Source organism: Vigna unguiculata, chromosome 3 (genome assembly GCF_037176805.1).
Source record: "Vigna unguiculata cultivar grain cowpea cultivar isolate G323 ecotype 2 chromosome 3, ASM3717680v1, whole genome shotgun sequence".
NCBI lineage: Eukaryota > Viridiplantae > Streptophyta > Magnoliopsida > Fabales > Fabaceae > Vigna > Vigna unguiculata.
In genome coordinates this window covers 1,296,319-1,320,462 of record NC_140794.1, presented here as the reverse complement: position 1 = coordinate 1,320,462, position 24,144 = coordinate 1,296,319, and the positions used below count along the sequence as shown (strand labels likewise).

Sequence of the window (24,144 nt, the reverse complement as noted above, 5' to 3'; positions counted from 1 at the left end):
TGTTTTGAAATCAACGAAAATATCCTTCGAAAAAAACATTGAATACTAAGTTTTACCATAATATTTATAGGTACAACATATATATTCCCTTTTTTACATTTTTTTTTTCGATATTTCTCTCTCGATATTATTTAGTGCTTATTTCTTCTCATTAAAATTACTTTTTATCATTCATAATCGTTATAATATATACTTTTTCATATTTTTATTTTCTCCGTATGAGTTCGACACATTTTACTTTTAATAACATTTTTTATACTTCAAAGTTAACTATTTACGTGGATAATATTACATAACTTTTTAATATTCATCACTCTTTCTGTGACATATTAAATCTTTCTTTTACTCAATACATATATTCCATAAATACCTAGAAACATAAGCAATCAATTTGCATCATTAATAAAGAATACTAACGCATACAAAAGAAGTTATTTATTAAAACTTAAACTCTTAAAACCATCAACTCGTTGTAGTATAGTGGTGAGTATTCCCGCCTGTCACGCGGGTGACTCGGGTTCGATCCTCGGCAACGGCGTTGTTTTTAAATCTGCTTTTATATTAAAATTGAGATTATTCTTCTGAACAATCAAAACTGTTAAGTTGTTCTAGTATAGTGGTGGCTTTTCTCATCTGCCAGCCACATGATCTGAGTTCAATCCTCCGAGAACTGTGTTGTTTTGATTTTTTAGTCAAGTTTTATTTGTTAATAGGATACCATCAATTTTGGACCTACATTTTTAAAAGGATAAATTCATTCATAATATATATATATATATATATATATATATATATATATATATATATAAAGTAAAATAGTTGTATGTGTTTTAAAACTGTTTTGAGTGTAGTATAAACATACAATAAATATACTGACAATTAGATTTCAATAAGATAAAATCACATCAATGAAAATAATTTAAACACTAAAGAGTTTTTGCAATGATAATTTTTATTGTGTGTATTTATAAAATGCTTCGTTAGCTATATTACATATAATCAAATTTCTGGTGCTACCCACAATATGTAAGTCAAAACTTAAGTATACCAGATAAAAATCCATTACAATATTATTAGAATTGAAGTATTGGTATTTGATATTAACTCAAATTCAAAAGCAAGCTAGCTAAAGGAAAATCGAGTTATCCGTGTCCTAGTTTACTGAACTAAATATGTATGAATACTTAGGTATAACATGATATTAAAGATGGATTGTCGTAATTCAACTCTTATTTTTTATTTTTTTTATTTTAATAGAATTGACTTTGGAAATCATTTTTATACAATATGACTCAAGATTAAGGAACAGAGAAAAGTTATGTGGGACAATAAGACAATCTTAACAACACACCAATAATGTGTGCGCACATAAAAGTAGGAAGTTATTCAAGAAGACAACCTTACCACCACACAATGGTTTTTAGAGAAACTACGAAACTAAAAGAGTACATTAATTAACTAAGTATAACGTTCAATTCATATAATTTTCATGAGTGGTTTGTTTTATACCAAATTTCCGCCTTAATGAAATCAATTGCAGCCTTAATGAAAGATATTGGTAAATCTATACTCACAAAATTTGCTCTTCGTCGCAGTAAGGGTACAACAACCACTAAACCACAAAATTACAAGAAGTCACAACTTGGACTATCAGACATATCTTGCACATTATATTTACTAAAAGGGAAATAAACAAAATGTTGGAAGGAACTTCGCCTATAAAAAACTTATTACAGTTTACAAACGTGAACATGCATTAATCTAACAAGCTCAAATATTAATGGTTGCATCCCACAGCCTTAGAAGTCCATTGCGACCGCCGCTGCATATCCGTTTCCTTTCTAAGTCTGAAGCAACACATCTCACCTGGATGTCATAATAATACGACCAAAATCAACCCAGGAAAGCAACCAATAACAAATGGAGATAACAACAGGCATACAATAACATTCTCCAGCCACAGATGCAACTTTAGCTGGCAAAAACACTTCAAGTAACCGATGCCAAATAAAATAATCAGCAATAATTTTCAGTAAGCCACAATTCAAGAGTGTCACTACATGGCAAAGTTCATAAAGAAAAGAACAGTAGGTTTTGAAATTTAGCCAAAAGACATTTAAAGTTTTTTAATTTTTTAATTTCAATGCTGTGTAGTTATTTATCTCGAAGAAGAAAACGAGCTTCCTTAGGCAAGTTCTCCAAAAAATAACAGGAATGGTGGTAATGATACCGATAGAAGTTCCATGAAGGAAATTTGTGTATAAGTCAGGCAATAAAGTTTATCCTGGAGGCATAGAATATCATAACGGAACATTTTCTTGAAATTCATCACCATATGAAAACAGAACTTAATCTTGAACAATAAGTATTTTGGGTTCATGAAACAGCAATATATACACATATATCCTTGGAACTATATGAACAAAGGAGGTAATAAACTTTATACCATAGCAACTGTTTTCTGAGGTGTTCTGTAAAGCTGCCAACCAGCCATCCTGGACCCAGCACCAGAAAAACCACCTAGTCTTTCTTGGGGCCGATGAAAAAGCGACAAAGAATTATCAGCTGCTCCAATGCCTAACCAGTGCTCCCCGGCATTGACAGATAATATGGCAGCATTGTGAATTGTTACATTTTTTGCACACCGTATGCCTCCTGTACAGCCAATTGGTATGTTAGTAGGAAATCTTAGATGCCGTCTGACTTTGCAGAGAAGATTAGAATGGTATGACACCAACTCTGAAACATTTTACCATATGACATAGGCTTCTCATGCATTTGTTATAAAAAGGATTTGCTTTAATTTGTGCTAATATTCAGACACCATATACGTGGAGCAGAAATACAATGGTAGAATTAAACAATGAAACATTTAGTTTAATGAATAATTGCAGAGTAAGCTACACCAAGAAAAACTCTGACGTGGTGCTTCTTGGGCAATGGCAACCTTGAATAGTTTGTATTTACCCAAATGAAACAGAAGTTAAATATCAAGAATGAAAATACAAGGTAACAACAAAGGGACTGGCATACCATCATCATTTTCCCAAAAACGTAGCAGGCCATCAGTGGAACCTGAAATGAAATTTAACATTTTAGTAAGAACTTCTAGATAGAAGCTCAAGAAAAAATTGGGGAAGACGCACCTGTAATTACTCCTCTGTCTAAAGAGGAATATTCAACACATAATATTGGCCCTGCATGGCAAGCCAAGACAGCATCACAGGTTCCTCGGTTAACAGACCATATTCTAGCCGTCCAATCATCACTACCAGTAATCACAGTGTCGCCAACCATTCTTATAGACCTGCAATTATTTTTTTTTTAGTGTATAGGGTCATGTTTAGTTTGTAAAAAATACAGTAGTAGAAGAGTAGGAATGTGTGATCCTCTTGTTTACCGTATCCATTGTGTGTGTCCTGAAAGTTTATGCATCTGCCTACTAGCACGAATGTCCCATATGTTAGCAACCCTGCAGTGGAAACAGCAGGTCAAGCATTACATGAACAATGTATGTCAAATAGCTGAATTGCACAAGGAAATCCTGGTCTCCAACATTGTTTTTTTTTAACATACACGTCTCTTCCACCAGCAGCCAACACTCCCACATTGTCATCATATTCCATGCATAGAACAGCACTAGAGCAACGACCAACAGTTGCAACACATCTATCAGTTCTTACATCCCACATCTTCACAGTGCCATCGTGGGATGCAGTTAACACCCGTTCACCTGAGAGCGTGCGCACACAGCTGACCTACACGATTGGTTGGCTGTCTGAATTAAGTTTCGACTCTCCATTTGGTATATCAATAAATAATAAACAATTTACATCACATATAATGTCTGTAGTAGAACAAACTAAAATAATTTTAAATAAAAATACCGGTCCATCATGGCCATTAAGCTCTTCTAATAGTTGAGTTGTTTGCTTATCCCACACCAAAACAGAGTGATCATCAGATCCTGACACCACCTTCCCCCTATCTGAACTTATGGCCCGGACAGTTCTACAATTAAAGACAGAAGGAACGTTGCACATTATTACTACTTCAAAAGAAGTTGACAAACCATACATGAAATTTAACAAGTGAGAGAGGACCTAGCATGCCCTTTTAAAGTTGCCCTGAGTTCGGAACCACGAAGACTAGGATCCCATATCTTAACCTGAAATTTGCACATGCCCAGCATATCAACTCTTTCATTCGGAAGGCAATGAAACATCTTGTCAACAGGTAATTCCATATATCCACATTATAAATATTGAGACTTACTGAGCAATCTGTGCTTCCACTAATAAAGAAACCAGCGTCCTCACGGTCACCCACCAAATCCCACACTTCTCTTTTCGTAACACAATGGAGAGCAGTAATTGCACCATTATGACCCCTAAGTGTGCGAACATTGGTTTGAAGCTTTTTTTGGCCACCACTCAACAGGTCTTGTTTGCGAGGAGTCCCATTATCATTTGAAGCTAGAACTATTAAGTGGTAGAGCAAAGTGATTTTGACATCTTATTCAAGAATTAAAACCTAATGATAGTGGCAGTTCGTTCAAAAACTAAGTACCAGTGTTGCTTCCATCAGACGTCCATCTACGAACATGACTAAATGAGCTGGATCTAGTTGTTGGATTTCTGGTAAACATACTCTGCACCCAGCTTCTACCAACACCTGTTGCCTCCGTGGGTTGTTGGTTCTCATCTTTGGCGTCTTTAGGATGTGGGGATGGCATTCCATGTGATGACACAGACTGTGCCTTTGTCGAGGAGATTCCCCAGTATCCATTACGTAATTGCTGGATATGAGATAAGAACCCTCTGATTTTTATCTGAATCAATCATATAAGGAATAACTCATTATCTGAGGTTAAATTTTCAAGCACATAAAATCTAGACAAATATATAAAATAATACACAAACAAGGGAAATAATTCGCTCAAATTGGGGAGGGGGCAGAGGAAAATTTCTTTGTGCAAGTCTACATTATCAAATATAAACAATGTTATTGGTTTTTTTCATACAACACTAATCTCCCATGACTATCGTCAAAAACACTCAACCCACTAAAAAACAATAACAAGGTTGGTTTTTGTATGATATGAAAGCTTATAGATATATTGTTAGATATCTTAGAAATTTTATCTTTATCTTCTATCTTCAATTTCATTGTTATTATTCTCTATTTTGTATATTGGGCTTAACCCATGTCTCCTTTATTATAAATACATTACCCTATGTGTAATATACAAGAGGGAGATTAATCTCAAACCTATTTCATTATATTCAATAAAAGCAAACAAGTTGCTTTCATCTATTCTATATGCCTCAAAATAAGTCAATGTAATTTACTCCAGTTTAGTCATAAAGTTTTTTCTATGGTCTCAACACCCTGTAGCATGAATTTCTCATTTTTAAGATAAAAAGATTTAAAATTTCCTGAAGCCTGTTATCTGTCTCTACTCCTCCCTTAAATATCACTTTAACATTTCCAAAATTAGTGTCTTGTAATTTTCATGACTTGGACTGTTCCAAACACTCAAATATTATCAACTTACAAATTGCTTGGATCCAATGCTATTCCTCTCTGCAATTGTTTCAATCATGTACCAAGCATCGTTATCAGGAAGTCCCAGTCCAGCCTTCATCATGCAGGCAAAAGAGGCTCGGTATTAAAAGCACCAAAGGACTTTAATGAAATTACAAAAGGTAAAAAGGAAATTCAAGCACATAAATAGCCAAAACAATACCATGTGTGATGTCAACACAACAAGCTGGGCTGTCACCAAAGATGCATAGTTGGCAGACCTGGCAAAAAATGCAAATCCATAAACACCTAATTGCACAGCATTAGTTTTATTGCAATCATTGATGCTATTGTAGCAAAATATCTTTGATATTATTAGGCTAAATAAACATCAATTTATATCTCAAATAAATATTTATTCACTTTCCTCTTTAAAGTTTGTTTTTTTGTAGCACTGTTATGGTGTTAATAAGTTGTTGTCGCTACAAGACTGAAGACTGTACTAGTAGGAGCAACTCCTTGTCATGGGAAACCTTGGAAGATTGAGGTCATCTAAAGTTGCACATGCCTCCATGTTTCCCCCCATGGCATGTTGTCATATGAATGCAGCCCTTAGACGGCTTGGAGAATCCTCTCTTTGCAAGTTGATTTTAAATTAAGTTACAGTTTATGCCAAGTTATACAAGTTGTAAATGAAGCCTACAAAATTATCCCTTAATGTATAGTCTTCTTGATCCTAACAATCTTTCCAACCTCTTCTTGTATCTCTAAAATCAATACAATGTACAACACACACCATTCATTACAAAATTAAAAAGGTCACAACTCATGTAAGTGTCTTGATGTAATCCTATCCTTATAAGGAAGTATTTTCTCGTCTCTTTAAAGAGTTCTCATATACTAATAATAGCTACCCTAGCAAAAAGATATTAGGAGGATAAAAGTAGCTATATAAGCACCAAAAAGCTACCATAGGGTAGAGAGTGAGAATATTTTTATAAAGAGAAAGTGCAGAAAATCAAATGAAAATTAAATCAAAGAAAACATAATCCTTACTTGTTTGAAGATTGCTCCATTAAATAGTCAAAATATCCTTCCCAAAATCTGCAGGGGAAGTGCATGAACCAGGTTGAACATAAAAAATTCCAGATAATGAAATCATGAAGAAATAATACATGTAACTCATACCGTAATTCCTCCCAAATAGGTAAAGAGATAAGGTGACGTTGGCAATAGTCTGGCACATTGTTACTATCTTTCTTATACATATCAGATGAAACTTCAAGAGCATCTCTAATTGTCAACAGGTCATTTCTTGATGTTGCTCGATTGATAGCTGTTTTAAGCTGAAATAAACAAATTCAAAAAGAGACAAGAAAGTTACGATTTTTTACTCAAAAAGAGAACTTTTACTCAATTAAAAGTTAATGGAAATATTATATATGTAAAAAATAAGATTTGATCTTAGTAATTAGAGAAATTTGTACAAGAGATAATTATGAATATTCTCCATTATTTATTCTCATATCACATCTTTTATCACTTGAGGGTATCAAAGATCCTCTATTTATTGTATTGATTCTTTTTTCTCAATATAAATAAAATAGAAGTATTTATGTTGTCTTAGAAACACATGGTTTGGACTCAATACCTTTGTTTTTCCTATAGTTTAACATGTCTTAGCTTAACCCACAAAACTAACTTCTAAAATGAGGATTGTTCTAGATTTGCAAGCTCTATTTAAGTCGTCTCTAGCTGATATGGAGCTAAACCACCACCCTTGAGGTTGCAACTAATGCGGGTTAGGAGTGAACACAATTAAGCGAACTCTCCAACAATCCTTCTCACTCCCAAGGCTATTTGCCCTAGAGTGGGCAAGTGTAGATGGCCAACAATAGATCTAGGATAGGCTTAAGTGAATGTTGGACAAAGCACTCACCATACCTTACCCACCACCAATACCAGTTATATTTGTTAAAGACTCACCAATGCTGCTTCTAAATTGTTTAGTAAAAGGGTTTATGTTTTTGACTCTCAACTCACTACTAAAGTAAACATAGTCACTCCATTATTGAAGGGAAGATAAGAAAATGAAAGACAAATGTCACCACTACACCCCAAAACACAAAAAACAAAAGAGAGAGAACTCTAGGGTGTTGGCAAGGGACACTACAAGTCTTGGGAATTGGCTGTTATTATTATTCTTGTTTTTTTCTTCAATGTTCACTGCTTCTCACTCTAAAATGGTCAGTTGGTAACTTCACCCATGAGATCAATCTACCACTCAGATTTTGATAGGTTCCTATTTCATATGTGCTATGAATCTTGTCTTGTTTATGCCTCTTTAGCTGTATTTGTACTGGAAAATTGATTTTTAGTGTGCTTTGGTTAAACAGAGTCAATTATTTGTCCACTATGAAGGCACAAATTTTTGTAGATTCAATATTTCGATGGTGATCAATTGGTTTTTGCAGTGATTCAACAAAACCAATCGTTCCATCTGAATGCAAGGTTTTATATAACTGATTTAAAAGAGAAAGTTGGAAATTGGTCCTAGGGATAACTTTAACCCCTCAAGACCAGTTTCCAAGGTAAGGACTGTCCAAACTGGATAGATCATATTTCCAGTCAATGTGAGACTAAACCATCACCCTTAAAGCTGCAATTAAGGTAGCTGCCAAAGGTTGCAACTAAGACAGCTTACAGGGTAATTGCAACAAAGGCAGCTTTCCAAGTGGTCCAACTCAACACACTATATCTTTGTGGGAGATAACCTTATCTCATGGAAGAGTAAAAAGCAAAATGTTGTTGCCACATCTTGGCAGAATACCAGGCAACAGGTTGGTTATTGTTTGATATTATTAAGATATTGTTAGATATTGATAACCACAATATCAAACAATATCTTCTATTTAATCTTTTTATTTTCAGTTACTCTTTTTACTTGTACCTCTCTCTATTATAAATAGATTACCCTATGTGTGGTTTATACACAAGGGAGATTAATCTCAATCCCTATTTTCTTTATTTTCAACATGGTATCAGAGTCTGGTTCCGATCCAGGGACCTGTGGGTTATGGGCAAAATTCATGCTCTATTTCATGAATTCAATGAATTATTGCCTCCTTCCCCCGACCCTGCCACGGAGATCGAACAACGCTCAAAGTTCTTCATGCTCGGAGCATTACACGGGCTTGCTGATAAATATTCACATATTCATGATCAAATTTTGGGTTCCCCGGTTGTCCCCACCTTAACTTCAACATGCTCTACTCTTTTGCGTGTACCAGAACAACCTATCACTGATACACCTGCTTTTGTTGATGATTCTTCTGCATTGGTATCTCATCGTGATGACCGGACTCGCCCTCGCAAACAGGGAAAAGGGCGTCCTAAGTGTGACCATTGTGGCAAGCTCGGTCACAAGATTGACAAGTGTTATGCATTACATGAGTGTGAACATTGTGGCAAGCCAGGTCACAAGATTGACAGGTGTTATGCATTGCATGGACATCCTCCTCGCTCTGTTGCAGCTGTTCAGACCAACCTTTCCCCACCTTCCTCTACTGGGGATCCTCCTTCTGTTTCACCTGATACACCTGCTATGTTCAACAAATTTCTCAAATGGTATAAGGATCATGAGTCTTCTAGTTCCACTGCATCTATCGCTCACACAGGTACATCTTTTGTTGGTCTGACTCGATCTTCTTCTCTTGGTCCTTGGGTGTTTGATTCAGGAGCCACTGATCATTTTACTGGTAACAAATCTTTATTCTCTTCTTTATCCTCTCCTAATCATTTACCTTCTGTTACACTAGCTGATGGTTCTAGAGTCTCATCTCATGGTGTTGGCACTGTTAAACTTTTCCCTTCTTTAACCATTGATAATGTTCTTTATATCCCTGGGTCTCCTTTTAACCTGTTGTCCATCGGTCGTCTAACTCGTTCTCTTGATTGTGTTGTTTCTTTTACCCACAATTATGTGTGTTTACAGGACCGGAGTTCGAAACAGGTGATTGGCACAGGATGTGAGTCTCATGGTCTTTATCATCTCCGTCCTTCTACACAAGTTGGTGCAGTTATGGAGTCTCCCTCTCTTCTTCATGCTCAGTTAGGTCATCCAAGCCTTACTAAGTTACAGCAGCTTGTCCCTGCCTTGTCCAAATTATCTCATTTGGTGTGTGAGTCATGCCAATTAGGCAAACATAGTCGTAGTGTCACACGTGGTGCTTCATCCCCTTTTGCCTTGGTTCACTTTGACATTTGAGGTCCTAGCCGCGTTAAGTCTACTTTAGGTTTTCAATATTTTGTTACTTTCAATGATGATTATTCTAGATGTACTTGGTTATTTTTAATGAAACATCGTTCGAAATTATTTCATATCTTTCAATCTTTTTTTCATGAAATTAAAACTCAGTTCGGTGTTTCTATTAGAGTTTTGCGCAGTGATAATGGCCGTGAATATCTTTCTCATTCTTTTAAACAATTTATGGCTTCTCACGATATTCTGCATCAAACTTCTTGTGCTTATACCCCTCAACAAAATGGTGTAGCTGAACGTAAAAATAGACATCTTATTGAAACCACTTGCACTCTTTTTATTCATGGAGCGGTTCCTGAACATTTTTGGGGTGATGTTATTCTTACTGCATGTTATCTTATTAATCGCATGCCTTCTTCGGTTTTAAAGAATGACATCCCTCATTCCATTTTATTTCCTCATGACCCTCTTCATCCTTTACCTCTAAGAGTTTTCGGGTCTACATGTTTTGTTCATAATTTCAGTCCTGGTCTTGACAAGCTTTCTCCTAGATTACATAAGTGTGTTTTCTTAGGGGTTACAAGATCACAAAAAGGATAGAAATGTTTTTCTCCTTTTCTTAATCGTTATTTTGTGTCTGCAAATGTCACCTTTGATGAGTTCTCCCTTTATTTTAAGAGTCAAACTTCACCTCTACCTCCATCTAGTCCTGACACCTCTTCTAATACCTTTAATGTTCCTCTTGTTTGTGACCCTCTTACTGTGTCTTCGTCACCATCGGTTCCTGCTCCACAGTCCGTTTCTCCACCACCTCTTCAGGTTTATAGTCGCCGAAACCGATCACAACTACCACCATGTGACTCCACTCAAGTGCCAACTACTCTGTCTCCTCCGGCTCTAACACCTGAGTCTGACCTTCCCATTGCCCTCCGAAAAAGTATGCATTCTACCCGTAATCCCTCTCCCCATTATATTGCTTTGAGTTATCATCGCTTGTCATTACCTTTTTATACATGTCTTTCCTCTCTTTCTTCTGTGACCATTCCAAAATCTGTCCGTGAAGCTTTAGCCCATCCTGGTTGGCGTCAGGCCATGACAGATGAACTAAATGCTATTCATAACAGTGGAACTTGGGATCTGGTCCCGTTACCGTCTGGGAAATCTGTTGTTAGTTGCAGGTGGGTGTTTGCTATCAAAGTTGGACCTGATGGTACTATTGATCGCCTCAAAGCTCGTCTTGTGGCCAAAGGTTATACTCAAATTTTTGGTTTGGATTATGGCGATACTTTTTCCCCCGTGGCAAAGATGGCTTCTGTTCGTTTATTTATCGCCATGGCTGCTCTTCAACAATGGCCTCTTTATCAACTAGATGTTAAAAATGCTTTCCTCAATGGTGATTTGCAAGAAGAAATCTATATGGAGCAACCTCCAGGGTTTGTTGCTCAGGGGGAGTCTTCTGGGATGGTATGTCGTCTTCGCAAATCACTATATGACCTAAAACAATCTCCTAGGGCCTGGTTTGGAAAGTTTAGCAATGTTGTTCAACAATTTGGTATGACTCGGTGTGAAACAGATCATTCTGTTTTTTATCAACACTCGAGTGCTGGATGTGTTTACTTGATAGTATATGTTGATGACATCGTTCTTACAGGGAGTAACAACCATGGCATCTCTCAGTTGAAACAACATATCTGTCAGCATTTTCAGACAAAAGATCTTGGCAAACTCAGATATTTCTTGAGTATTGAGGTGGCACAGTCCAATGATGGTATTGTTATATCTTAAAGAAAGTATGCCATGGATATTCTGGAGGAAACTGGGTTGGTGAGTTCAAAGTCTGTTGATACATCCATGGATCCCAATACTAAACTTCTACCAAATCAGGGGGAGCCTATATCTGATCCTGAGCAGTATAGAAGATTAGTTGAAAAATTAAATTATCTTACCGTTACTCGTCCTGACATTTCTTTTGCAGTCAGTGTGGTAAGCCAATTTCTTAATTCCCCTTGTGAAGATCATTGGAATGCAGTCATTCGTATCTTGAAGTATATTAAAAGATCCCCTGGAAAAGGATTGTTATATGGTTCTAATAACCATTCAAGAGTTGTTTGCTATTCAGATGCTGATTGGGCAGGATCTCCTTCTGATAGAAGATCTACATCTGGGTATTGTGTCTCCATTGGTGATAACTTGATCTCGTGGAAAAGTAAGAAACAGAGTGTTGTAGCAAGATCCAGTGTAGAAGCAGAATATAGAGCTATGGCCTCAGCTGCCTGTGAACTTGTTTGGCTCAAGCAATTGCTTCAAGAGTTACAATTTGGAGATGTTACTCAAATGACACTTGTGTGTGACAATCAAGCTGCTCTTCATATTAGCTCTAATTCTGTCTTTCATGAGAGGACCAAACACATTGAGATTGATTGTCATTTCATTCGAGAAAAGGTTTTGTCTGGAGACATCAAGACTGAATTTGTTAACTCAAGTGATCAGTTAGCAGATATTTTTACTAAGTCTTTACGGGGGCCTAGAATTGATTATATTTGTAACAAGCTTGACACATACGATTTGTATGCTCCAACTTGAGGGGGAGTGTTAGATATTGTTTGATATTATTAAGATATTGTTAGATATTGATAACCACAATATCAAACAATATCTTCTATTTAATCTTTTTATTTTCAGTTACTCTTTTTACTTGTACCTCTCTCTATTATAAATAGATTATCCTATGTGTGGTTTATACACAAGGGAGATTAATCTCAATCCCTATTTTCTTTATTCTCAACAGTTATGTTAATCAAGAAGGTAGGCATGCCACTCAAGTTGAAAAATCACCTCAAGTTTGCTTGGCAGCATATCAAGATTGCTACACCAACAAATGTCACTTGTAGATTTAATAAATTCAAAATATTTCTTCTCAACAAGAGTAAACACATGACGGATTAAAAAGTTAAATACAAAAATGAATAACATCTTTTACCAATTCTTTCACTGCAATAAACTGTTCTTCAGTGAGATGACAGTCCCAACCCTGGTAAAAAGATCCAGCATAAGATTCAATGTACCAGATTCCAGCATTATAAATAACTATCAGTGTGAGCTAAATAAAGCTACTAACCGAATGTATATGCTCGCTTATACATTCAACAAATCCACTACCACCAATCCCTTCTGCATCAGATTCAATCAAAGCTGCAAAACCAACCACACAATCACTTTTTAGCAGGCTCTCCAGATTTGCAATAGTCATTTGTCTGTCAACAAACAACATATTCTCTCTACAATTAAATGTGTCATAACATAATACCAAGTATTGTTCCATATTCAAAAGATGAGAGAGGATCATCTGTCGCTCCCAGCTTAAGAAGCCGCAGCCATAAACCCTGTGTTATGCAAAACACAATGCAGAGAGACAGATTGGCTTTTTTTAAGACAACATGATAGAATCAAATAAAAATAGAAATGGTACAGAATAGAAATAAACATCATATATGAAGCATTACCCAACAAGCTCCCACCCCCAAAACACACTCCGCACAGATCATTGTGAGCCAGAGATAGCAAATAGGGGTACAATTCACAGTCCGTAGGGTGACATACTAACACTCACTCAACCCCAACTATATAACTGGATTTCTAACTAACAGCTGGTATTACAATCAATAGGTAGTTATCTATTCACTCTTGCACACCAGCTTCCTTTTATTTCCATTATCAGAACACATACACAACAGAGGAATGAATATAAAAGGATCAAAGAGGCTACCTGCAGCTTAACCTTAATATCTAGCACCATGCGGTCCCTTTCAGCCTGAAACCAATAAATCAATAATTTTACGGGACCACTTAAATCTGTATTCTGTTGACACACAAGAAGCAGTAATGTCCTATTGGTTTTAACTTACAGCTCTCTCAAGTGGACTAAGAGTATCTGCTAAAGGATCCTTACTGCTCAACACAGAAAGGAATAGTAAGATAGAGAAAAAAGCAGAGAAAGAAGAAAAGTTAAACCATACAACCAAGCCTGGCAACCAGTTTATTCAATATGTATATGTATGGATGTATGTATGTATATATATATATATATATATATATATATATATATATATATATATATATATATATATATATATATATAAAGCAGAAAGTATGGCATGTCAAAAACCATATTCCATCCCACATGCCAAAAAACAAGTTATATGTATCACCACTCACGACATTAGTCCTTCACAGAATTCTTGGAACTAAATTAGCCTTTCAAAGATTTAAATCAACATTCATCTAATTAGTCCATCAAAAATTGTCACCCAAAACTATTGATCACCACATCAATCCCTCAAATAAAAATGACATTATATTTGTTATTAACAGGGCCTAAAGTGGGGACACAAAAAAAGACTTACTGGAGCTTTTTAAGGACTAATGTAGTGACTATGAGTTTGGAGGACCAAATTGAGGGCTCTAAAATATTTCTAATACATTTCTGAATTTTTCTAGGATGTAAGTTTTTTCAATTTTTTAAGTGTAGGTCACTTTTTAGAACACAAGCTATTATTTAACCTATGTACTATGACAGGAGAGGGACACTAGATTGTTCAAGCCATTACCTCTTTTGTGGGATAAATTGGTCTTAGTCACTCATATTTATGCAACTATAATACTAATAGTAATTAGTACAGGCTAGTTACATATATTTCACTATTGGACATGAAAAGAGGCAGCCAACCAAATTTCATTTACTTTAAGAGATTTTCTAGTTTATGAATTATGCTATGTTTGGCTTCTAGAAAGATAAAGCATCTTCCTAGTCCACACTTTTTATTCTGCAAACAATGTTCTTTTATCAAACAATAATGATGCAAAAAGAGCCAAAAACTTTTGGCACTACAAACTTAAGTCAAAATTGATGCAATCTATACAAATAAACTCCCAAGCTTCCTTGTCTTTAGGAAACATAAGGTAATACATACATTATGAAATTTGTCGTATGGATAAGGGATCCTTATGTGTATGCAAACATTTGGCATATTGGGAGATATTCCATTTAGAAAAGAATTTAAAATAACTGAGAAGGATGTGCAGAACAACTTTCCTGGCACTAATATAGAATAATTGATAAACTTAAAATATCCTTTACCCTTTTCATAATTTCTTGCATTTACCTTGGAGCATGTCTTCCTGAGTACTCAAAAGCATTACTAACTGCTGCAAGAGTCTGTTTCCTCTTTTCTTCTTGTTCATCTGTTCTGATATTTGCAGGGAATTTATCATAAGTGTATTTAGTCCCAGATCCTGAAGAAACAAAAAGTAATGACCATATGCAGTTTAGCAGGTATTCACAACAAAATCATTTAGCTAGAACCTTGTTTATAAGTCATTTATTTCACCTGATATTCCAATATCAGAATCTGATACTGTTAAAATCTCAGTTTCTACTGGGGATGAAGGAAGAATTGACATAGGGTTTTGACCCCTTCCGATTGCATCTTGCAGCTTGTCAAGCAGATTATTGTTGTTTTCATCAGAACCTACTCCTCTTTCCAAATAATCCAAGAAGCCATGAGAGTCAAGGAACTGAGCTATCTGTAAAAATCAAATTTGGAATTATTATAAAGGAAGAGAAAGTCTGCACTGATATGACAAATAAATTGGCATTCCAGTTATAATTCAGGAAAAGAGAATCTATCTGCTACATGGTGGAATTGTAAACATTACATCCATCATAATGTATGGAAAAAGCATTGGATGCTTTTAAACATGATTATGAAAAAACAAATTAGATTTCATCTTAAAATCATTTGGCATTACGCGTAGTTGCTGAATAGATATATAAGGTGCAACCCAAGGAGGTAGGTGATGTGGGACCTCTGAATAATATTTGAAAAAAAAATGTAAAAGAAATGGTAGCATTTGCATTGGGTTGAAATATTTAGTGTTTACTAAGAACAAACCCTTTATATTAAAGTTTCCAAACATGGATCATCTCACTTTCAACCAAAATTAATCTAACAAAATCTCCACGCTCAAGTTTGCAAATGCTCAACGCATCATGAGACTATCAAACTATCATAATCAGTAAAGAAATTTAATCATGGTTAGGATCATTTAAGACATTGTTACTTGCCATTACTTCTAATTGGAGAACATAATCCATTACATAATAAAAAATTTACCATGGGCTCTGGTGGTTGGTTAGTAGATCGAGAACGCTTCTTCAAAAAAGCTTGAGTGTTGAAGACTTGAGTGGCACTATTTTCCTGATATCAAACAAATTCAAAGCTCATAACAATGTTGTGCTATGGAAGATTGAACAAACAAATATCTGAAGCAGGAAAGAGAAGTCATACTAAGAAATTGCGATATCCACTTAAAAGGGTTGCAAAGAACTTAAGGAATATCATCCTGTACAAGGCACAGTGACAAAAAAACACATCAGACTAGAGATTAATTATGTGCAACCAACATGTCCAGTTCGCTATCGAATGTAATGCCCACAGAAAAATTTATTAGTTACCCTCATAATTGTTGAAGGCTACTTTGAGGATGGATTTCATTTATTTTAGAGGATTAGCCACATCGAATTCAATAGAAAGCACAAATCAACCGTTTTATTGGTCCAGTTGCATCTTTTTGCTGAATTATATGACATAAATTCAAAGCTTAATTGCATTTTTGGTTCTCTACTATCACTGAAATTTTGCTGAAATTTGATCCTGCCATTCTTTTTATGAATTTGATCACCTGCTATTTTAATTTTCAATTTTGACCTGTCCATTAAAATGGTGTTCAATATTTAACACAAATGCTGATATGAAAGTGCAGTAGAGTGCTAAGTCAGCATTTCCGTTAAAATTTGAATGTTAAGTTTACAAAAAAACAATTGAGGTCAGATTTGAATTTCAACAAAAATAGAGTAACAAAACGTTCAATTAAGCCTAAATTCAAAGTGATGACAAGGATAATAAATATGCAATTCATTGAAAACAGTAAATACTCTAGCATCAAAAACATCACCTTAGCTGAAGGTCATGGTCCTCTCCCCATAGCTTACCCCTAAGTTTAGAATCATGCTCAGATAGACTGTATATTCCAGACTTCATCCCATCAATTGCAATTACATTGGGATATATTAGCTTCATTATTTCACCACGCAAAATGCTGAATTCTGGCTCAGGAATAGGAGGAATTTCTTCTGTGGTAGTGATGAGATTATACTCAAGATCCACAACAACAACCTACAAAAGGTTAAAATATAACATATTGTTAAATATTGTTAAGATATCATTAGATATTATTAGTTGCAATATTATGTGTTTTGAGCTTAGCCCAATATTATGTCCCCACTTGTATACTTTTGTTTTTTCGAGCTCTACCTTTATCCAATGTTGAACTTGGGTTTTTCCAGTATCATCCCCAACTCTATCTAGTAAAGTTAAACTTTAGAGCATTAAATATGATGTATCATAATGTAGCAACAAACTGAACACCAGCCTCAAAGGATTAACAACCTAAAAAACGATAATGTTCTTTTTCTGAAAATAAGAATTCATCTAACCTTTACTCTTTAAAATATTCTTAATATTCATCAGTTCACAATACAAAATAGCAAACCATTAGCTATGACAGTATACCTTTGATAAAATGAAGAATTAAAAAGATTACAACTAACTAGTGGTCAAAAACTAAATGAAATTCGCAAGACACAATGCAAGGTGAACTTGGCTACAAACTGGAATTCTATAATAAGTGATGGGGATGACAAGGAACAAGATAAGAAATGACTTACCCCATCCATTGCCAGAGCAGAAATATCAACACCCGAATGGAGCCCCATCATATATGGGGTAGGAGCATCAATATAATCTACTCCACTGAAAAACAGCAACGGAATGTATACATGCTTGAGGAAAGAAAAAAAAAAGAACCAAGAAGGAGGGATTAGAAGTGAGTCAACTTCAATATTTTAAGAATTAGCAAGAGAAGTTATTAAATATGATATGCACACAGGCAGAACAATAAATTTAACAGCGAGGATGCTAAATATAAAGAAGAGAGGGGAGGTTATCACATGATAATCAAAATCAACAATGACTAGCAATTTTACTATTAATAATTGTATAAGATTTAGTTTTGAAAAATATTACATGTCTTAGGTAATTAAGTGTACTAGTAAATCATTTCATCAAGTTTATGAATTTGTGGTGAAATTCTCAAGTTTATGATGAGTTTTGAAAAATATTACATGACTTAGGTAATTAAATATACTAGTAAATCATTTCATCAAGTTTGAGTTTGTGGTGAAATTTCTCACGTTTATGACACAATAGTACGGTAAAATTGGTCAAAATCATTACCTTCTTTTTTCTTAAAGAATGAACAAAGTTGAGTTGTCATACTTCAACTCTTTGTATAAGAATTAATTTATCCACCAAAATCCAAATACTATAAATCCTTACTTAACAATGAATAAAGTTATCTATAAAAATATTAAAAGCAATTCAGAACAAAATTACTGCCTAAAGTGAATCTATCATGAAAAAAGGCAATAATAGCAATCCAAATTCTACTAAGTATATCTATGAAAAGAATTCAAAATTAAAAACAACTGTTGAAGTTCTTCCTAACATATATCTACAATGTATAAGAAATAAAAAAAAAATTATAATGTATATCTTATTAACATAAACAGACTGCTTTATAACACAAATTAAAAGCATTCCAGATCTAAAACAGAGGCATTCTTCATTAGATAAAATTATCTTACAATCAATTAAAAGCAAAATTAAATCCTATAATGAAAAAAAGAATCCTAATATGTAATTTATTTATTTCTATTAATTGTTGTAGATAATTCAGACAGAGTTGTATATTAGTTAGGTAGCTAGTGAGCGTTTCACTAACTGCTTATAATAGTTCTATTAATAGTAATGATGTATTGTGACACGTGTGTGAAATGTAAAATTTCAGATTCAGTCACCAGATCCCTTGTTCTCTTTTCCTTTTCTTTTCTGTTCTTATGAGTGCGTTTAGTGTTTGTTCAACATTAATAACTACTTTTACGGTTCAATTTTACTTATAAAACAAAATAAAAACAAAACTGAATCTCAATATAAGAAGATGTACTATGGTAGTGTTTGAAATATGACACAATGTGATAAAATGACAAATTTAATTATTTTATGGCATTTTAAAGTTTAGCTTTAATAGATGCAACTCAAAAATATATTATATTCGCATAATAGTCTATATGGTTAGAATATTTTGTAGACAAGGGAGTAACTGCCCCTGTTTGACATGGCTTCGTCCCGGAAGCATGATGCATAACTAATTGAATATAGTGATTAAAGAAAAAAATGTTGTTTGGAGGTATCACCCCTTATATCCATACTATTTGTTCCATATGGAATATGTAACCAACTTCATTTACAATAATTTGACAGATCTGTGGAGTTCTATTGGCATATGAGTAGCAGCATAAAAAAGTCCTCCCTTTCCATCACTTGCTGGATTTCTTTTAATCAAAAGAAAGAATATTATTGCATCACTATACAGGTTGCAATCCTAACCAGGTTAGCACTACAACCTCTACCAATCATATGCAACATTCTTCATCACTAGCTGATATTTACTAATATGCTTGTTGCTTTGTTCAATTAACACAATTTCATCTATTGTTTATAAATTATATTTATTTACTGTCTATACCTGTACTTATGTCATATTTGAGGACTCTTATTATGATATCAGTACCTACAAAACAATGTTTCTTCAGGCTTGCTGGTATGTTTAATCTTTATAATGCTCGCTGTACCAGTCAGGGGGTTTTCTATGGACTAAATTTCATATTCATCCAGGATCACATACTTAGACAATGCCTTATCACATGTATCAATCTAAAATATCAAATGTGTTTCCATTCAATGTGTTGTTGTTATGCATTATTTATCAAAATCCACATTATTTCTTATTGTAATCTAACTATCTAGATACAATATTCACATTGTTGAATTAAAAAAAGACATAAGCAATAATTTCACTCGTGTGTGGAGATATGGGTACCGAACTAGTTTAAGTGAAAAGAATGGAGTACAAAACTATAGGAAAAACTAATGCCAAGTCTGAAAAATATTTGTAAATCTCACCTGCCATCGGAAAGGGTAAATTAAGTGACAAATTGCTTCTGATACAAGTGTAAGAAGTGAATACCTGCCAAAGTAAAATACAGACTAAACAGTCATTTTACAAACTGAGTTAATATAAAATCTAAATGACACATTACCAGACAACTAAGATATAAATGAGGGAGAATTATGATCAACCTGCAGTAAATGGTCCTTCCTTATCATATTTCCCTAAAAAAATCATGCTAAAATATTGATAAAGTAATCTAAGGCGTAAACATCAAAATGGATCTTTTTGACACCATTACATCAAATGCACCTATCAGACTGCTCACCTTGTCAAAAATATCAAAGATTTGATATCCGGGGGAAAAAATGTAAATTGTATTATTAATATGAAGCATAGCAAGCACGGGTAGAAATTGTAAACATGTGGTAAAATTCACTATTGGCTTCATAGTGTCTGATGTTATTAATATGAAATTTATGGTAGTTTAGATGGAAGTCAAGGAATAGACACATTGCCCCAGAGAGGCCAATCTTGACCAAAAAGTAACAGACTAAAGTCTTAGAAAGATAAATACTTGTTAGCTCGAAGCAAAATCCTTCTCTCAAGCAACACTGCAGTAAAAAGTCTCACTAAGTTGTCAATATCCAAGCACTGCACTATAGGCAGAAATGATATCTGTGCCACAAAATTTAGGACAGTTGTCAGCTAAGGAAGTTATGAAGCTGAAGCACACAGCAAACAAACCCAAGAAAAAGGACTTAGGAGATTGTACATCAGCATGGGGGAGCCAATCATTAGGTGGAGCCTCCACAGAAAGCAAACAACTCTCAATAGCAAACAGAACTCGTTCCTTCCCAGGAGTTGGCAACGGCACATTGGACACCATATGTGCTATAACATCCCATAGTGGCTTGCTGAAATTTTGTAGGGCTGGGACATTAAAACCAATAGAAACAGAACACGATGCATTTTCACATTTAATATTGCGAAAAACCCTAGTCACATTCATGAAGCACAACTATAGAAAAGCTCACAGTTACATGTTCATTTAAAAAGAGAGAAAATGATTAAATTGAGTTATGTGCTGATTTTCGAAAAAGGTGAACATGGCTATACTTTGTCATCTACTGCACAGAACATGGACAGAGGTCGTTACATGGTCGACTGCTGGATTCATAACAAAGCAGGAGAAAGTATTGCAACTATGGCACACATACCTACTTCCTTTTGAGGAAAAACAGAGAGTAAATATTTCCTCCAGAGCACTTCTTAATACGCTGAAACTTGGCAAGCGTGAAACCAGACAGATGCATTTGTCAGCATATGAGTTTGGCTGTATTCGGTAGGCCTCTACAATATCCTCACAAACTAGATCCCGGAAAGAAATGCAGCTGACATAGATTTTTGATCCATCACCCTCTGTATCAAATTTTTAAGTTAAATGTGGTATCGGAAAATAACAATGATCCAAACAACAATGATATACAAATTTATTGAAATATCAACTCAAAACTTAAAAATATACGATGTTAGAATTGTGAAAGCAACAAAAGAAGAAGTAAAGATAAATGTAAACCGAATTGTTAAAGTATTTTGCAGATTTGAGGTCAAAACGAGGGGCTAGTTTATTACTATACGTTATAAGATGGCTACTTGCGTTTGGAACAAATGTTACGGTGTGATGGATGAATATTGGGTGTATAATATGTACCCATTCACTTTGGAACAATTTCTCTCAGTTTGCTTTGCTAAAGCATAATGCCTACATTTTAACAACCTCTACTTTCCTTCTATAGTCTCCGAAAAAATTCTATCCGTAACAACACACTCCATCGCCACTCGCTTCTGAATACGTACATTGTGACATCTCCTTAATTAACCGAGCACCTCAACTAATACCTCGAACAGTGCAGTATATGCACAGTCTCTAATCTCACTTTTACGATTCACCGTGACCACATGGTAGTCTAAGTTAACCACCTAGGCAAGAATCTTCCAGAAACAGTGTTAACTTCCTCACACACTTCCACAAAAACTAAAACTAACAACTAAGGTAAATTGAAGATTTAACAGCGCATGCACACAACCATACCGGTCAAAACAATCGGATAGCTCCGAGGAAACGAGGAAGGATCGTTGGAATCGAATCCTGACGAGTAGAATTCAATGCAGGCGGGTAAAACACACTGAAAGCAGCAACGACACGCATCAGGTCAAACTGAAAACAATACAATTCAACAACGCGATAATAATACGTAAAGAAGACTTCAAAATCGTAGTCGAAGAAAACGAAGGATGCTATCTCTGTCGTTCGTTGCTTACTGTAGAAAGCTGAGGCGGCGGAGGAGGATAGAGAGCGTGATTTGGAGGAGGATACTGATCGAGAAGGGAAGGAAGGTAGAGGCAACCAGGGCCATGATAGCCTTTGCTTCCGTCGATGGTTCGAATCTCTGGTCCGATCCCGCACACCACGAAGTACTCGAAGATTCGAGACATTTCTTCCGGCGATCTTTTGTGGTTACTTCCCCTTTCCCCTCTCAGAAACGCGAGAGAGAAGGGGCGCTTCGAGATCTGGTTATCTCGGTCTCGCCGATTGGAGAAATTGAATTTGAATGTGAATGTGAAATACGAGTTTTAACTTGGATTTCTGAAATCAGGGAGTTTGTTAATTGTATCCTTTGCAGAGAAATGCAAACCAGGTGCTGCAGCGTTCAAAATACATGTTCTTCATTCAAAAATACATGTTCTTCGTTCAGTTCTGGGATTGCTTGGGTTGACAAAGAAACCAAAGAAGAAAGAAACGTCAAGAGAAAATTGTAAGAACTATTGATTGCTTTAAATAAATATCGTTGTTAAATGATAATGTTACTGAAGTAAAAAATTATAAAAAATACGTGATCACAAAAAATAAAAAAAGGACAATTATGTATATAATCTTTTAATAGTAATTTTTTATTATTTTCTTCTTCACACATTCATTACACACAAAATTAAGCCTCTTTGTCACATAAAATAAAAAATTAAACTGTAATAAAATGTTTAAAGATTAATTTTTTAAATAAATTGTTTTAAAAAATTATTCAGTTAGACCCACATGTTCATTATTTATTAAATATACCGTTTTATTATTCATGGTCAGACATTAATAATAAAAATGTATATTTTAATAAATAAAGTGAATTCAATTTTAGTTAATTTTTTTAAAATAAAAACATTATTTAAGAAAAAAAAATCCTTCAAATATCAAATTATATACTATTACATACTTAGTATGTTATGTTTTTCTTTTTTTGTACCGTATATATTTATCAATTATAATAATTTAAAAATCCTTTTAAAATGTTTCTTAATAAAAAAAATGTGGTTTAAATATAATCTTTAGTTCTTTAATTAAGCATTGTTTCCTAATACTGTATTTTTTAAACGGTTCATCTTAGTTTATTTAGTCCACCTTTCAGATCTTTCTTCTTGGGACAAAAGGAGGGCTTCAATATCCTCAACAGCATGAGGATCAATCTGAGATGTAATGGAAGTGGCAAAAGAGTACCAAAAGAGGGCTTCTTGTTGCTGATAATTGTAAAAGGCTGACGTTTCAACATTGTTTGCAGCATTCGGAAGAAATTGAGAGGTGTGGCAGAGGAAGGTGGAGAAGAAATAACAGAAGCCATGGATAGACCTAAAAATTGGCGCTAGATACAGTAGAAAGGAAAAGAGAGGGCAGATATTCCATAAACTTGAGAGAGAAAAGGAAACTGTTCAATTGAGAGGGACGGGAGGGACGTTTATATATACAAGAGAGGTGTGAAGTGAATAACATCGTTAACGTAACAGAACGATCAGAGAACCCTAACTCAATACATCACGTTATAACCTAGGGTTAAAAAAAACATAGGAATTTTGATATTAACGAGTAGTGAATAAAAATTAATGTTATATCTCCTAAATGTTAGGAAGTTGAATTCATAATCTCTTTTATCATTCTTTTTTCAATTTTTATCACTATAAAAACTTTATAATTTCTTGTAAATATGATTTTAGTCGTGATGTTATTAATATTTTATTTGATAGATTTGTAAGTCTAATGAATTTGTTAAAAGTTATAATTATTTTCATTAATTATCTAAATTTAGATATTTTTTTCATAAATTTACAATGAGGTAACATTAAAAGATTAATGATATTTTTTAATAATTTTTTCTTATAATTTAATATGACATTTTTTAAAT

At 34.4% G+C, this 24,144-nt stretch overlaps 1 protein-coding gene and 1 long non-coding RNA gene across 3 annotated transcripts; one reads left to right on the top strand and one right to left on the bottom strand.

Moving 5' to 3' along the window:
• Positions 1-1,542: 1,542 nt before the first annotated feature.
• SCD1 (stomatal cytokinesis defective / SCD1 protein (SCD1)) lies at positions 1,543-22,678 on the bottom strand. 2 transcript variants are annotated; one of them, XM_028063537.2, is made up of 31 exons: positions 22,241-22,678; positions 22,011-22,104; positions 21,136-21,337; positions 20,691-20,832; positions 20,493-20,593; positions 19,930-19,993; positions 17,574-17,687; positions 16,802-17,022; positions 16,135-16,189; positions 15,961-16,044; positions 15,175-15,370; positions 14,950-15,079; positions 13,693-13,735; positions 13,554-13,598; positions 13,095-13,170; positions 12,906-12,979; positions 12,768-12,818; positions 6,715-6,872; positions 6,583-6,630; positions 5,750-5,807; positions 5,558-5,641; positions 4,570-4,831; positions 4,276-4,481; positions 4,104-4,168; positions 3,888-4,011; positions 3,577-3,758; positions 3,401-3,472; positions 3,147-3,307; positions 3,034-3,075; positions 2,447-2,655; positions 1,543-1,866 (listed from the first exon to the last, which is right to left on the bottom strand). In XM_028063537.2, the coding sequence occupies exons 1-31, from the start codon at positions 22,412-22,414 to the stop codon at positions 1,771-1,773; spliced, it is 3,633 nt and encodes a 1,210-aa protein (XP_027919338.1). In that variant the 5' UTR covers positions 22,415-22,678; the 3' UTR covers positions 1,543-1,770. The 2 variants fall into 2 exon arrangements, 1 of the variants encoding a protein (XP_027919338.1); XR_014993758.1 differs by lacking the exons at positions 1,543-1,866; positions 2,447-2,655 and having other exon boundaries at positions 3,028-3,075; positions 3,557-3,758.
• Positions 22,608-23,896, top strand: LOC146887412 (uncharacterized). The gene is made up of 2 exons (XR_014993759.1): positions 22,608-22,734; positions 23,377-23,896. It is a non-coding gene; the product is annotated as an uncharacterized LOC146887412 (long non-coding RNA).
• The last annotated feature ends 248 nt before the right edge of the window (positions 23,897-24,144 follow it).

Coding starts and splice junctions, on each gene's coding strand:
- SCD1 (XM_028063537.2), bottom strand. CDS start 22,414: ATGTCTCGAATCTTCGAGTACTTCGTGGTGTGCGGGATCGGACCAGAG. Junction 4,482..4,569: donor GTCTGATGGAAGCAACACTG/GTACTTAGTTTT, acceptor ACCACTTAATAG/TTCTAGCTTCAAATGATAAT. Junction 3,308..3,400: donor GGACACACACAATGGATACG/GTAAACAAGAGG, acceptor AAATAATTGCAG/GTCTATAAGAATGGTTGGCG.